This window comes from Mycetomoellerius zeteki, unplaced genomic scaffold (assembly GCF_001594055.1).
Source record: "Mycetomoellerius zeteki isolate Tzet28-1 unplaced genomic scaffold, Tzet1.0 scaffold122, whole genome shotgun sequence".
NCBI lineage: Eukaryota > Metazoa > Arthropoda > Insecta > Hymenoptera > Formicidae > Mycetomoellerius > Mycetomoellerius zeteki.
The window spans coordinates 1397997-1415672 of NW_017256147.1; the positions used below are offsets into that span (position 1 = coordinate 1397997).

General features: G+C 37.4%; 1 protein-coding gene across 3 annotated transcripts in view; it reads left to right on the forward strand.

Annotated features, from left to right (window-relative positions):
* Nucleotides 1–17676, forward strand: part of LOC108731252 (uncharacterized) — a 304231-nt gene that overhangs the window by 49141 nt on the left and 237414 nt on the right. For all 3 annotated transcript variants that reach the window (XM_018461481.1, XM_018461483.1, XM_018461482.1), the window contains exon 3: nucleotides 8894–9091. In XM_018461481.1, the coding sequence (XP_018316983.1) occupies nucleotides 8894–9091 (198 nt within the window). The remainder of the gene's footprint in view (nucleotides 1–8893; nucleotides 9092–17676) is intronic.

Below are 17676 nucleotides of genomic sequence, written 5' to 3' on the forward strand. Positions count from 1 at the left end.
GAGAGAGAGAGAGAGAGAAACGGAGAAAGAGAGCGAGAGCGGACGAGCGAACACTCGCCTCTCATGCCACTCAAGAGGTGGTTGCTCCTGTGGTCGATCGGTACGAGCACAAGACTCGAGTTTCCACCTACGAGTCGCCAGGAGGGACGTTTCCGTGCACCGCGCCGAGCCGGTCCGCGCCGGTAGAAGAGGGATTTCATTCCGCGTGCTGTTCCGTTTGAAGAGCTGCCCGCCGCTCGCGCGCGCCGAGGGATTCATCCTCTCCTTCATGTACGAGAGTATAGATCCTTCGTGATCGTCGTGCCAAGCGCGCGCGAGGCCGTGGCCGAGGTGAAAGTCTCTCCCTTTTCTCTTCTTTTAAGCGGAGAAGTTTACTTTGCCTTCGCACGGATGAGGTAGCCGGAGTAATCTGCTCGCGGAAAATAGCGATACTTGAACGGAACCCTCAGTTCTTCCTATCCTTATCTTCCTTCATATAGACTTTTCGCGTTCTTTATATGTACCTGTATGCATATACTCCAGTTTTTATCTGCAGGGTACAAGAATACGAAGTGATAATCTGCTATCTAGCTATGTGATAACTGTTACGTTTATCTATATCACAGGCTCGTTGTTAGATGAAATGAATATTCTACGAGATGAAAGAGTGCCGCGCGATAAAAGCGAAGCCTTTACGTTGACGATTCGTACGTACGTACGTACGTGTTTTAATATACGAGTACATGGTTGCACGATTTCGTCGGGTCATTTCTCCCGATTAGATTCATTTTGCGACACGGCCTGTCATTGTCGCGGTAGAATTTTCTGTTATGTAACTATTGCGCTTGATTTCTGGTTAATCGACGCTGTTTCGAAAATGACGCGATTTAAGGGAATTGGGAGATTATCGTGGCGTTGGTGTAACGAAATCGACTTTCCGCAGGCGTGGACGGCGGCAAGCTCGTTCGCATGCAAAGTGCCGTTCGCCTTACAGTTGGATAACACGAACGGCAATTATTCGTGACTCACTCGATTAGTATTTATTAGGACTAATTAGTATACTGCGAGCACACTCTCCTTGTCGGCGGCGAGCTTTCTTTCAACGTTCTTCATGTAGTTATAGCATTCTTTGTCGCCTATTTTCACATGAATCATACTAGAAACAAATGAAACGGTGTAAGTATCCTCGTCAACATCGCGAAACGCACGCGGTCAAATAACTGTCATTAAGCGCCTCGCAAGATACTTCTTTCAGTAAAGAACGGGTTTCCAGGAGAGAATGTCAATCCAATTCGCGCGGAATAACTTCCGGAATTTTTCGAACAGTCGGAGAGAGTTAAACGACAGGGGTTTATAAATGAGCGTCTCGTGCGATCTGTCACATCTCCATTATTATCGTCGTCCGTTATTCGACATTATTTGACTTTCCCCAATTTATTTTGAAGTACATATACGAGTACGTATACGAGTATGTGTGAATATTTATTACTGGAATTACTTCTTTGTCGTGGAATTACTTTCCAACAAATAAAGGTAGAAATGCGATCATGAGATTAAGTTTTTGATACTTTTTAAGTCTACGGGTGAAAAATGCCATTCTCATTTGCCGTTCTTTTTGCTTATGTCGTTTGCATTCTGATGTCTGACTTCGCTAACGAGAACACATTATTATTGACGTAATAGATTATATTGTCGACCGTTGTCGAATGTTAATTAACAAACAGCGAATTTAGTGAGAAAAAAGAGAGAGGTGTCTTAGTAAGTGTTTAAATTACTATTTCTGTAAGTGCGTCTGTGGGCAAAAACTTATCGAAAGTAATTTTAATTCGAGAGTAAATTTCTCTTACGCAGACACATACGATGGACGCGGGCCCCGAAGAACCGATCTTCAGGAAGTTGTTGCGCGGTGCTGACGCGCGATCCGAGATCGTTTCCTCTATCTTCTAGCGTCACGCGATTTAGCGTGTAACGCAAATTAAGCGTGCAGTTATGGGAATTAAAGCGCTTACTCCGCTCACGATTAGTTCTTTGGGTCTCATTCCTTTCTTCCTTCGCTCGTATGAATATATCGTGTGTGCATGTGAAACTAATGTATCATTTCATGGAAATAATATAAATTATTTTGAATTCTGATTTTATTTTTAATAACTTTGTAGTACCTTGTTATAGTAAAACGAATAATTTCGACTATGTTAAATCAAAGAAATTGCCTCAGGCTAAACTGACAGACACGTGAACCTGACATTTTAGTGCATCTCGCGAGAATTTCCCCATGTCTTTTTTTTGTTAGATTTTAATAAAGTTATAGAGACGAGAGACTGGATTTGTGCCTTGAAGATAAGATTGCGATATTGATCCCAGGTAGGTTCAGAATTTAAAGCTGACAAAATAGGATACGGTCGCGCGCGGCAATGCGCGCACGATTACCTTCCCTTTCGTGCGGCGGTTAAACGGCGGCGTTTGTAATAGCGGCCTCGTCGCTCCTAGCGCCAGTCGGAGTCACAAAGGGTATGGGAGCGACACACCCACCGGATGCATTTTATACACACTTCGTTCTCGTAGGTAACCCACGATGACGTCATCGTCCTATATACAGGGTGCCGTGGCAGCCGTGACCCGTCGCTGCGACCCGTGGCAGCGACTAATCTTTCGTCGCGCGAACGCTATTACGAGAAGGTAACTCACGGATTTCTCGGTTTCGCTAATAACGGTGCTTCCGCACGATGACATTTCCCCGTAATTTATGTGAAGATTAATAAATTGATTTCTTCCTCGAATTACGGATTCCCTGTTTATAAAAAAAAAAATTACGCTTCTTTTGTAAAAGGAGACGAAAAAATATATTGATATCTTTTCTTCACAGTTAGCTATCTTTTAGAGTGTTCTTGTTTTTAGAAGTTATCTCTCTGAGAGATGATTAAATAATATGCAATGTGCAATTTAACTTCTGGTATAACCTTTCAGAGGAAGATGCATCTTCTATAATTATAGAACTTTTACGGACGTTTTGTTTCCGCGTGATTATGATTTTCTGTCCTGCTTGACAATGATTAATGTACGTGTCAGATTATCAACTTCGATGCGGTTGATGCACTCTGGATAATGTCCTCGAGCAGTTCAATTGCAGCGAGTATATGTCAGGTCATGAAAGCGCTTGATATGCTACTTTGTCCTTCACTCTTGTACGAAACAAAACTCAGAAATTAGGATAAAATTTCAAATCGTAAAAATCAGTAAATAAAAATATAAAAATTTTGTTGAATACGATAACATGTGAAGTACATAGAAACTAGAAATATATAAAAAGAAAGTTATAAAGTCAATAAACGGAAATATCTCTAATAAGTTTAATCCTTATAAGAGTAATGAGTTGCATTTGTTTGATATTTTATATATGATAAATACTAATGTTCAACCATAGTTTATAATTTAAATGGTTTACTCATAAATTTTTCGTTTATCACGCAATTTCCGGTAATCTAAAGTGGCATAATTTGTGCATAATTGTGCAACGATGATTTAATTTAATGTATTTTTTTGAGAAATCGACAATTTCCCAAGAAGTACATTAAATCAAATCAGATTGCTGGATATCGTGATACATAAAAAAATTGTGAGTGAACTGACTGTTCGATTAAATTCTGATCCGAGAAACGATCATATCAAACTTCTTATCTGTTTCTATAACGCGCAGTAGGCCGATTTTTTAATTGGTGGACATTTAAAAAATTTCAAGAGGCGTTCACGTATCATGGTTCGCTCGTACGACGGAGAGAATGTTGCTACGATGGAGAACGTGACGGACAGACACGTGGTGCTTTTTAAACGGGCGTAAACGGTCTTCTTATAGATATGCACGCGGATAGCGTAACGCGTGTCACGCGTCTAATCACGACGTGTACATGCGCAGAAACGATTTGCAACTTTATTAAGCCAAGTGAGGCACCACCGCTTCGTCCCGCTAAACCGCCGCTGCTTTCCACGTGCGCGGATTGATTAATGCCCGTTTCCATGCTGCGTACCTCTCCCGGCTTCTTCTCTTTCTCTCTTTTTTTCTCTGTCTCTCTCGCGCGACTCAGCCTCCCTTTCGCGAATCTCTCTCTAACGGCTCGCAACGGTGGTCCGTTGCATTATCGTGGCTCCGAACAGAGCGTAGCATTGATGGATATTGCGGTTGCTTCTGGTGTATTGTGTAACGGCGTGCGGCCGCTTCGCTTCCGATAGGTTTCCCCCGTATTTGTACGGCTATTTAATTAATGACGGCCGACCCCTTGCGCATTTTTCGATAATTATTGGAACGTCGCGTCGCGGCGCGTATCGCGCTCGCGGGAATACTTGGCTGGCTAGCTGGCTGTATAGGCGGTCGACAGATACGCTCGAGAAAATATCGTCGAGAGTTGCCCCATGCCAGGCGGTTCTTAATATTTCGTAACATACATGTACTACTTTCTTAATCCTCGTCGAATCTTTGGATACGTAAAGTACGCAGTGGTTTTGCGTTGCGAATTATTAATTTAGTATGTTTGAATATAGCAATTTTCGATTTGTAACATTCTAACCAAAGAGATTTTAATGTCAAGCAATATTTAAATATTTACTGTCAAATCTATAGTGTCAAATTTAACCTAATTTAAGTTGCCACTGCGTCTACTCAACATATAGTTATTTTATACTAAAATAATGGTTAAATTTGATACTATATAGTTTCAAATTTAATCATTGTTTTAGCGTAAAATAACAATATATCGAGTAGGAGCAATGGTGACTTAAATTATAGGTTAAATTTGGTACTATAGATAGTGTTATCCTCTACAGTACGTCTTATGAGAAAATGTTGAATAACTTTTTTTCTAAGGCATGTGTGTTTGAGCAATAAATCCTCTGTAATAGATAAGAGGGGGTGAGTACGCAAAACGGTGGGAAATTCGGAAGCTGACTAAACAAGTAAACGCGTTGTAAGCGACGCGTTGTGCATGAGACGAATTTGACATGCGTCTGGGTTAATTTGAAATTCGACACGCGTAATGTAATGGGGAACTGAGAGACTTGATCAATATTCTAGGGAGTCACGGACCCTTTCACGGACTAAATACGCTTAACTGCGTCAAAATTTAATCCACTGTCGCATTAGCCATTCATTTTACCATTATTCCCAGGAATCGCTTCACAATATACATATGTATACCTATATAAAATTAAAGTATTGATATCTTGGTCTCAATTTTTTATTATTATTGTTATATTTTTTATATTTTCAAAGTTATTTTTTATGATTTTGAATTTCATGCCAAATATTATGTGAGGAATGCAAATTTAATTATATATAGTTTCAAAATCTTTATTTTCTGTTTTTATTAAATTCAACATAAATTTTCAGAAAATTTAATCAAGTAATTTTTATTTACATTACCTACTTTGGTTTAATTCACTATTATTCACTATTCTGAAATTCCACAAGATTCTTCCTTAATTCATTGGTGCATGTTATTTCGTCCTCTTCGCATTGTTCCGGACATCTACATTAAAAAATATTTTTGTCTAAAGTTCCATATAGCTTTGCGGCTGTGTGAAATGAGATTCCGTCGATCAAAATGCAAATTACCGTCCGCGATGAGCTCACGAGCAGTGGCGCTATTATACAAGGCGGACTACTAAACAAAGGGACTAATCAAGACCCTACCTCGATGTAAAAGCATGATTCTAATTTCACGGGCGGAATGTTTTGCCTTCATCACGTTAGCTCAAGTGCATACAAAAAATGGGGAACGAATATCTCGGCATTTTCTGACACAGTGTTCGACATAGTACCATAAGATGCATTTTAGTTAGCGAGTTCATTAATTCTTGGTCTCTTTTTTCTCATTTGCATTAATCGATTTGCATTAAAATTAAAAGTTTGCATCGCTTGTGCGATACATGTACCACATCAGAAATAAAATGCACATAAGAAGAATTTGTTGCTTTCGAATTTATTATGGATATTGATCTATTTATTTATTAGTGAATTATAGAAGTTATAATAAAAATAATTAAAAATTATATTTTTAAACAGTTACTTTCATTATCTATTACGTAAAAATACTATTTTTAATATTTTCATGCCATTGATAACGCATATCTATAAATGTTTTGAAACAGCTTTTTACGTTTTGTTTCTAAATGTATTTCTCAATGGTTTCGAAAAGGTTCTATTAAATTTTTTGGTTTTAACAAAAAAGTAAAATGATTTATTGAAAATAACAATTATTTTCATAATGTAATCTTGTAACATAATTTTTGAACAATTTGTAGATTCATGGGAGCAGATATTTCATAAAGTTTTATTGTAGCAGTCTCTTGCGTTTTGTGGATTCTCTTCTCTAAGAAAAGAACGTTAAACTCTTCCCCCATTGTAGACCACTTCGCATTAGTACTTGAGCACGTGAATAGGCCATAGTAAATCACGGTTTGCCTATTCACACGAGTAAACACATTAATAAACAACGTATTCCCATAAGGTAGACGATTAAAACCACCGCCACGTGAATCGCGGTTAATTTATATGCGGATCCAGACGGTGTGTCCGTTTTCATCCCTACGAATCCCCTGCGGGAGATGCGTGCCTCCCCTAACGAGTCCTTTATGCACAGTGCCGCCTTACCCTTTCCCATAAATTTTGGGTGGTCAAATATTGGTACTGACTCGTGTCGGTCTGTTATTATGATCGGCACACCCCGTGGGATGGCACTACGTGACAGAATAAGAATTATCGATAGTACTTCCCGAAATAATTATAAGTTTGTTCGCGTCGCATGCTCCAACATGTTCCAATATACTCCTACCATAGCTCCTACTCATTCCAACGCGCTTGGTAGAGTTAGAAGGAGCTATGGTAGGAGCATGTTGGAGCATGTTGGAGCTTGCGACGTGAACAAACCTTTAATCTCAGATAGTATTTTTTTAAATTTATGACATACCAACGCGAATAATCGTGTATCATATCTAATTTTTATTATTACTGAATTAGTTTTTATTTTTAAAACATCTTTCACTCAAAGATATTCCTTGTTATTATCTGATTTAAATTTCATGATGTCTAAATTTTGTATATAGATTATTATATTTATGATAAATTTTTCATGTTAAAAATAATATACAAATTATTGTACAGAATATCTCAGAAAATCCATTATTCATTTATAGATTGTTCAACAAAATTTTATGCTTTTTGAAACTTCACTTTTTTGACAATTTTTTAATTTTTAATATTAATTATCTAAATAAATGAGCTTTAGCAATTTAAAATTTTTTTCCAAAGTAAATTCTACTTGAATTTAAATAAAGAACATTATTGAGAGCACGCAGTCATAATCTGTATATTGTAGTCACACTTTTTGTACTACTCACATATACTTGCCACATCCGGTTTCGCTCTCGATCACCCAGATCCCACGTGAAACCCTTGGCGGCGGTGTGCATTTCTTCGAAAAGACAAGTCTCGTGCGCTTTCAACACTGCCGATCGCGTTGTGGTCGACCATCCGCACTATGAGGGCGGAAATACGTGGGCGATCAGGCACACGTATAATGGTTACACTGCGCGTTCTCCTTCCGTTTCTCGCGTACCCTCGCTAAACTTCAATGTTTATGCACTTCGAGGCGGTGATGCGGCTCGATATAATGCACCCACATCGTACGCGAGACGACACAGCCACTTGTCCACGTTGGTATTCGAATCTCGGTGGGAAAGCGATGTCGGGGAGATTACGCAAATGGCGCAACGTTTCGCAAAAGAGACTGCTTTTATCGGAGGTATGCGGAGAACTGGTCGCTTAAATTGGAATTTTGTTGGAAATGTGTATCTATTTATGGAGATCTAGGTTGAGGCGATATTTTGTGTCGATCTTATCGAATTATCGGGGATTTAGGACACTTGGAAAGTTAAGAAATTGTTTTACACTTTTAGTAATTGAAATTTGAGTAATTATATATGTAAACGTATTGCTTTACATATGATATTAGATACATACCGTTAGAAGATAACTATTAGAAGAAGATAACTATTTTTAGGAAATTTATAGAAGAAAAGATATTTTACTCTCTACTTAATAAAATAATTAATTTAAAAATTAATTTAATGTCGAAATAAATTGTAAAATAATTTTTTGAAAAAAAAAGATGAAAGAGGGGAATTTTTTAAAAATAAAGCATAATCAAAGCGTCCATTCAGACATTGCCAGTTCTTGTAATAAATTATTACTATGTTGTAGAACCACGATAATGTTTAAAAGCCATTGGTTTATTTCATGCTTCTGTTTGCATTGGCAAGTTAAGGATATCAATGTAAGCACTGTATGCAGCTGATACGATTTTGCACAGATGCGCTTCAGGAATAATGTTCTAAACCGGTATTGGTTTAAGGGACGTGCTCGGGAGGAATATTGACGTTTCTCTCCCGTGGGTGTTGCTGCACCCCTGGCCAGAGATTCTGCCAGCTTTTGTCACAGAATCCAAATCACGTTCCCCTTGTTTACCCTCACGTCCAGGGGGATAACTGCCAGTAACAGATTTTGCGTGTAGCCGCCGTAATTCCGTAGCGATGTGAATGGATCCACGAAACTGATCGATTCCTTCCGTCTCGATTGCTTCCGGTATCCGGATATGTGTTGAAAACGTGTGATCAATGTTGCGATGCGTAGTCCACAAAATGAGCTGTGGCGATTTTTGCATTGCATTTATGAAAGATTCTTGATTAAAAGAAATTGTTCATTATTATTTCTTATATTATTATAATTGTTTCACGCGCAATATGTGTTACTTTTCGTAGATGTTTCGCTGTGTCTTGTATATGCAACAAAAATTAACTATTAAACGCGCAATAATTTGAAATTAGAGCTTTCATATAAAAATCATCAAATCGTTTTATTACGTTACAGAATCGTGGGGACTTCGCTTCTCTGGTCCGGAATTTGCTCGGTCCAATTTATGGCGACAGTGTTATGAATTTACTGATAAGACAAGCACGGGATATCCTAGTTTGCGCTTATCACGGCAATTTGGAGAACTTCGTCCGGACTTATCTCTCACCTGCTGCAGTCCTTCTAGCGGAAGTCAAGAATGTCGCCTCCGAAACGGTAAGTTTCTTTACAACGTGATGATTGTGCCATTAGCGTATTATCCTGAAATGATACGATAAAAGTGCAATTAAAGAAAACTGCTTACAGATAGGTAATTCCGCGAAGCAATTAAAGTAATCAGGCGTATGCTCTCCATGTACGGTTAGATACGTGGGATCCTGTTTACGGGTATGATTACAAAATTCCAGTTCTCTCTGCTTTTTAAAATGCCACGAGTATCGAAAGTCATAAAATTACATCGAGTAGCCTACCAGTTGTACAATTTTGCTTACAGTGTATTTTATCTAGTTGAATTGTAGTTATTCAAACATTTAGTTGTAACGTTGACAATTAACGATTTTAGTTGTAACGTTTTTATAATTAAATTGACACATAAATTTGAGTGGGCTATTTGGGACACGTGAAATGTTAAATTTCACACAAATTTTCCAACGGTGTAGATAATTATTTAAATTCAAAGAATAGAGTATATTGTTAAAATTTTTAATCAAATTGTTTAATAGATTTTGTACTGTGGCTATGAAATTTAAATTATTTGAAAGATTACCTTTTTAATTGCCTTAACCCTTTTCGAGGGGTCTTAATTAATGCACTCGTGTGCCTCTCACGGTTTTGAGATATCGGTTGGGTGCGTCCGCGAATGCTCCCTCGAGACATCATGTACCCTCACAATTCGCAATTAAACACGTGTAGGCCACGTGCTCCGACCTAGTTTCTTTCACTCTCTTGTGGATAAAGGGTTGCTGGTAACTCGCGAGAACAGATATTAAAGGCGGGGTTGTTTCTTCGTTATGTCGCTTTGAGGGTTGGCCCACCGACAGTCGCTTCAGCCGTTTATGACAGTTTAATTGAACTCGTCGTCATTAGCACGGGATTGCTACTCAAAATGTGTGGTTCGTTCTATTGCGATAAGATAATGTCACAAGAACGACGCTATGGCAATTTGCATAACAATACGGCTAGTACATACAATGTCCAAATTGATTCAAGGAGTAGGTATTCAAGAAGTATATGGTAAATACGTATATTTCCGATAATGATTTATTTCCTCTTTTTTCTAATATGTATAAAAGTTTCTCTAATATATATTAAAAAATGTGATTTTGAAATATTTTATAGTTTCGCTGAAGAGCATAAATAGATTACAGTCTCTTTTTATCTTTCGTTTACATTAAACAAATTTACGAAATTTATCGATGAAACGTAGTCTATAGTGAGCGCGCAAGAGATAAGAAAGTAATGTAAGAGTGGATTATACAAGATTTAAAATTTGCAAGCCGCTCGATCGGTTACTCTTCTATTACTTGCACTGCTGAGGGACAATAAGTATCGATAAGTATCGTTGGATTATATTACGATAGAGCACGTGCACAGAGAACGATTTTGTTGAAGTATCTCAAAACTTAGTTAAGATATAGATCTGAAAATAATTTTATTACACCATCAAAATAATTACATAGGAATCTTAAGCATGATGGGCAATATTGCAAAAAGTTTCGATATTCTAGCCACAAATTTGAGCGTTCCTGATAATTATTTTGGTAGTCCAACACAATTATTTTCAGATCTACAGCTAGGTAAATTTTTAGGTACTTCAGCAAAATAAAAAGACCTTTCTGTGCTCTTGCAGGTAGTTGCTTCTTAAATAAGAAGGTTCTTGCTCGGGATGCGCACCTGCATTGTCGATCTAGTATCTTTACTACGGAGCCCGGCAGCCACGTACGCTTCACGAATATTTACACCTCGTATCTCGCTTGGCTGTTTCTCCCCTTCTCCTCGTCATTTTTTTTCCTTATCCGTCGTTTGCGCTTTATCGTCCTGCGCTAAGAGAAAATGTGCCATGGAGAGGCACTTCGCCCGAGTTAACTGTTACGTACGCGAACGGTCGGGCTCATAAAATCTATTTGCTTGGATCAAACATCCTTTGCGTTCTCGTACCCCAGTCTCCGATTTTACTTATCCTACTTATCAATGTCTCTGGTTACGAGCGGAGCAATCTTAGCGAGCGACACTATTGTGTGTCGTACGTCTTTTTCGCCGTCGGTATATCTACGTTTATAAGTGACGACAAACATCGTCTAGTCTCGTAAAACGATACTTGAAATATTTCTATCTCCTACAATATATCTTCCGTATCTAACAACATATATCTCTTATATTTTACAATATATCTTCTGTATCTACTATTATTTGACGACTGTATCCGTACAAAGATTTCGCTGGATTAATATGACGAAGAATTGTGTGTTGAACTTGTAATTAGAAGTTAATATTCTTATACGTTATAAGTGACAGTTTTAATTATAGGAAGCATTTATAATAATTTTTTTAAAATAGCAAAAAGCAATTTCTTTTTTTGGCGAATTAAACAGTGTACACAATGACACTAATGATGTCAACGATGTGCCCTCGCAAATATTCGCGAAGAACGGGACTGCGACGTAGGAATGTTGTCAAAGAATGGTATAGGTGTATCCCATGGGACGACGATAGCATGAAGACACCATAACGGTGCTCTGTCCGAACCGATTGACAATGATTGAAGGCTGCGGGCCTCGACTTACAACCGTTCGGACCAGGGTCTCAACCTTCGTGTAAACCACCAATATATATCTTCGCCATGTTATCCGTTGATCTCCTTCTGCCTTAATCTCGCGAATACATGAGCTCGGCGCCGCCAACAGAAACGGGAAACGCCGGCCCACGCGTACGCTATCGCGCGGCAACACGATTTCACGATCGTTTTGAACGCGATGATGCTACCTCCCATGGTGCTTCCACTTCTCTACATTGAATTTTTCGAACGTATTTCAAGCGTAGGTACCTATTGCGCCGCAATACTATACCGCGTGAATTTCGCCTTCGCTTTTTATCGAGATGCTTTTAGTTTCTACTGAATTCAGTAGAACTATACTTTTGCTTCACGAGTTGAGTAAAAAGTTTGAGTCCTCAATACATAAGTGTCACATTTCGATTTGACAAAAATCATAGCAATTTTCAGAAGTTTACACAAGTATTGTTTATTTCGTAATTTCCTGCGTCGATTTTTTGTTATAAAATCTCTGACATTTAGGCTAATATTATTATTGCTGAGCTTATTCCAAGATTCATGAAAAAGATATATATCTTTCATCATTTATCATTTGTTCTCTCTCTATTTCTCTTTTTTTTTTCATTTTATACTAAATAATATAAGTAAATCATTAATTTTTTCTTTTAAATTTTATATTAAAAATTATTAAATTACATAATTTTAACGATTAAAGGAAAAAGCTATCATACATTTTATAAAACGTTAATGCGCAAAAATATTATATAATACACTTCTTTCTTTGAATATTAGAACGCGTATTATTCCTTCAAACAGTTGGTTATTACTTGTTGTGCAAAATTACATAAAATTACATAGAAATATCGATATAATTTTCCGAAGAAAAAGATAATGAATTAAAACGAAAAAATAATAGCTGATCAATAATGCTATCTCGTTTTTTATCTGGCTATCGAGACGTGTATCATTCGTTCAGGTTGACGATTAAAAGCTGCATAATTATTCGGTAATTTACGTAATAATTATGAGAGTAATGAAATACCCACTTACACAGGGTGGACACTCTTTTGCATAAGCCAGGAAGGCAACGGATTGCATAATTGTTTGCTGCCTCCGGCGTTGATCCGTACAAAAAGTGAGACGAATTTCTAATGATACCCTTGGTCACATCGTCGAATTGCCGAGCGGATCCGGCGAACGGCGGCAGTGCTGCGCATATCCTACTATGTGTGCACGCACGAAACAGTAACGGGCTATAAAACACGTAACTACGCGTCGCTTCGATTGCAGATTGCGATAAGATAGCCTCTGCTGGTTGTCATCGCTTCGCGAAGGTAGCGGCAAAGATAGTAACGACAACGCAGTGGTAGCATTCGGGAAGCGGAAGATACATCGCTCGACAACTTGTTTCCGTCAATCGCATTCTACACTTCGTATTAATTTTATATACGCCGCTTCGCGTATGACTTAAAAGCGTATCTCTATAGATTTGATCTTTAAGCCATCCATTTTATGAATTTCGTAAGTGTAATTATAAAAATTGACCAATCACAGTCGAATATGAGAAGAATATCGATTGTGACTAGTCAATTTTCTTACAACTTCAACCTGCACTTACAATTTACGCTTAATTATAGAATAGGTTTAGAATGCTGTATCGTCAACTCAAGACATTTCTAACGATCTGATAATAAAGATAATACAAATAATACAATTGTATGACTAATGTAATTTCATTGACTTGCGATGACAACTGCAGATATATGTTTAGAAATTGAAATGACATAAAGATATACATTTCTCAAGAATTAAAAAAAGTGTATACAATAATTTATGATCATATTTTGTGACATTGGCTGTTCTGCCTTCAAGATATCGACGTCGCCGTTGTATTCGGCTTTCCTCGGCAAGAAAGCGACGCGGAGAAATCTCAGGGATCGAAGCACTTGTACTTTAGGAAGATTGGAACGAAGATTGAGCGGTTTCTTGCGCTTCCCGGGGAGCGCGCGCGCTCGCGTAGGATAGAACCGCCCGAGGAACGGTTCCGTGATGTTCCATGTCCGGGCGGCTAATAAATTAGCCTCATAAAACTACGGGCGCCGCAAAAACCATGCGGCTACTTCGTAAGCTCATAGAGCCGCGTCGAGAAATCCGCCTTGGACAAGCCGCACGCGAGTTATCCGTAGTCTCTCGGCGGTCCTCTTGAAGGTACGATTTAATTGGTAGTCGGCCTCGTCGTGCCTTTCACCTCCAGCGCATCCTTCAGCTGTGAATTGCGCTTCTTAAGCAGGAAGAATACTGTATCCGTTCAATTCGGTATAGCTCCGTTTGTAGGGAATTTATCTGTACCAATAGAACTGTTAATTGCACCATCATTTCCAATTTAATCAACTTGAAAGGGAGGTAGAGTAATCGTTGCGAGAAAGACGCGCGTTCAGGTTCAGAGATAATAGTCTCCGATTAGAATGCACACGCAATCACGAGACTGTAATTATTGAAGCGGGCAACTGAAACAGAATGTCGCCGCATGATTGTGGTCAACGAAATTCAATTAAACCTCCCTCGAAACGAGAACTCGATTTACGTGATCTCGCGAGATCCATTACGAGCGGAAAATCCGTGCGCACGCGATGCATCATATCTCGCTGTCGCGCTACAATGCGAGGGATCAAATTGGAAATCGGAGAAAGTAGCTACCGTAAATCCGTGAATCGATTGGCAGCCGTTAGATCCGAGAAAGCGGGTGCGGAAACTGCGATTCCGGCTCTCGAGCTTTTCCGTTTGTTCCTCCTACTAAGAAACCGCTTCTGCTCTCCGCGAATGCACATGTGTACAACTCTCCGGACTCTTTGCACGCATGCACGCATGCACGCAGGTAGGCACGTAGGTACGTACGCACATGTGACTTCCTGTTCTCTCGGTCGTTAAGCAGCCACCGCCGTCGCCGCTGTCATTGGATGGTATCTGTGTACTGGCGAGTACCGACACATAAAAGCTCGTCCGATCGTAAGTCGTGTGGGCGTAAAAGTGCCTACCGGCCCTCACGGCTGTATACGCATGTTACAAGTGTGCGCGTCGGAAATACCTCGTGTGGATTGCGGTGTCTGGTCTTTTCTCGTAAAAACTTACGGTCACTTCTTCGGGATATTATGAAACGCAAGATTTTATTCGTCGAAATATATACGAAATGGGAATTTTTTTTAAATATACTATTGAAATTACGCGCGTGAATATTTACTGTTATACGATATTGATCGCGTAATCACTTCCCATCGGACTTTCATTTATATCTCAATTCATTGCTACACGGAGAAAATTTTATATTAAGTTTTAATACAATTTTAAATTACATTTTACTATATGTCTTGTATTTTCGGATGGACCCTCACAACGATGTTCCGACATAACTTTTACTATGGTAATACTAATTTTATCACATAAATGAAGTAATTTTTGTTAAACCAGTGCTTAAGCTATGGAAAGAGTTAATTTTTACTGTGGTTCGTAAACAAAATTTGCTAGGTATATATTATCTTTACAATACTAACTTTTATTCAACAAGTTTTGATTTTGTAATAAAAAATTTTTTCTATGAAAAAGTGTAAAAATTAGTTTTATTGTTTTTAAAAAAATGGCTGTAGCATTTATAATTACATGATGGTCCGCAGCTTCTACCACATTATAGTAATTTTAAATATAAAATTTTCTCCGTGTATGTAAGTTAAATATCAACAAGTGCATCTGTCCAATATATTGAAGTTATCTTGTAATTATTCACAATAGTATTATTTACACAGTTGTTTATAATAACTATTTATAATTAATACCAAGTATTAATATTTGTTTCATAAGGTATAAATCACGAATTTTCACTCGTAATTTTAAAGATTGTTTATGCGAACTGACTCATAATATCAGTTAATATCGAAATTTATAATCTATGTATAGCTTTATATTGGGGTGTATTTCATTTATCGGTCATCGAAATATTATAAATATGGATGAACTATTCTTATCGATAGATTTCAATCAATTCTCATTTGAATACTTTTATGCATATCACTACAAAATATATTGAATATGATAAAGGAACGATTTTAAATTGAGATCTCTACAATGTAACATAATCATACAATAATTATTTAATGGTTATTTGGTATTTTGAATAATTCTTTAAACATCTAAATAATTTTTATAAAATAGCCCGATAATATAAAATAATGTTGCTCTATGATTATTAATATTATTAATTAAAAGGATGACTTTTGCTATAATATTTAGCGAAAAGTTTTAATAAGCATAATTCTAGTATTTTAAATACTTTAATCGTAATTGATTAAATAAATGTATGGAATAAAAATTCATAAATTTTTTTATTTAAAAAATAAAACTATTTGAACACTTTGTTCAAAATTCAAATAGTGATAACAAGAAATGATTAAGGAAGAAGTAATATCGCGTTGCATTTGCTGGTTATATATTCATAACATCTTTTGATGATCATAAAATATATAAGATTATACGTATATGATTCGTATATTTTCGTATTTTTCGAATAAGATACATTGTGATTCTGTCATTAATGCGTTTGCCAAGTTTTCTATCTCGAAACTAAAGTGAACTAAACGAATGCAATGTATTCTCTATTTAATCCGTCTCGGCATCTCTTCCGTTCTCCCTTTTACCCGTGCTCGTACTTCATAAGCTCGTAATCGTATCTCTTTACGTCGTTATCTCAGGCGGAACGTACCACATAATCCGCCTATGCGGTCGTTGTACCCCAAAAAAGACACGATCCCAGCGACGACGAGTCAGAGCGCGGCGGTAAATTCCACATCACACCGAAGAAGAAGGAAAAAGATTATCTCCGTGTCTCCGCAATAATGATTATCATTATTATCCAGCCTTTGCGCTCAGTCATTTGATGCATCGCAGCATCTAATGTGTCGCGTAAATGCGTAAAAGTGTCTCTACACGGTGTGTGACGATAATTTAGAATCGTTTAATCTCACGGTGCTGAGAATGCCGGCAGGAATTTGCCTTGTCTCCGTAACCATAACTCTTCGGTAAGAGTAGTTTCGAATTGGTCAGATTAGCCGCAAGAATAAACTTGTAGCTTTTAGTTCCTTCCTGATGTAATTAATCCCTGATGGGATTCGAGTATTCTTAATCACGTATATAATATATGTAATGTATTCAGAGAGAACCATTTTGCTGAAGTATCTAAAAATTTAATTAGATACAGATATGAAAATAATTTTATTGGATAAAAATACTTCGTGAGATGCTGATTGTTAATATTTTTTTGCAACATTATGCTCAACGTTTAAGTATTCTAATTATTTTGATGGTCCAATAAAATTATTTTTAGATCTGTATCTAACTAAATTTTTAAATACTTTAACGTTCTTTCCATGTATGTACAAACAATTCAAAGATTTTACGTATTTTATTAAATATAGTGACATCTCAAAGGAAAGATCGAAAATAAAATTTTAAAGATAAATTTCGAACAACTAGGAAATTACCCCCATTAACCTGGACCCCCCACCATCGAAAATCAAATTCGCGATAGGTCAAAAATTTAGTGCTCTTTTGTTGCTAATTCGTTGCTCTAGAGCGAATTTTGTTGCTCCAACCGTTTAGCAGCAATAAAAAAAATGGGGGGGGTCCAGGCTAATATAAAGCTGGACCCCCCATAATGAAAAAATGGATATAGAGCTGCGATATCGAAAAAACAAATGCACCAGATTTTGTTGCTTTTTTGTTGCTCTAAGATAGTGCAAAGAAATATCGAAAAAAATCACATTGTTAAACAAATTCCGATAAATAATCAAAACTGCATTGTCGCGCGTCGCAACGTTATGACCAAAATTTACATGTATAGAATTTGTTACTCGCAAGTTTTTGGTACCAAAATGTTCCTTGGAACGTATACTATCGAAATATACCCGTTTCCGATTTTGTTGCTAACCTTAACACATGAAAAATAATTAATTTATCAGCATCGGCGCTCGAGCCGAGCACTTTA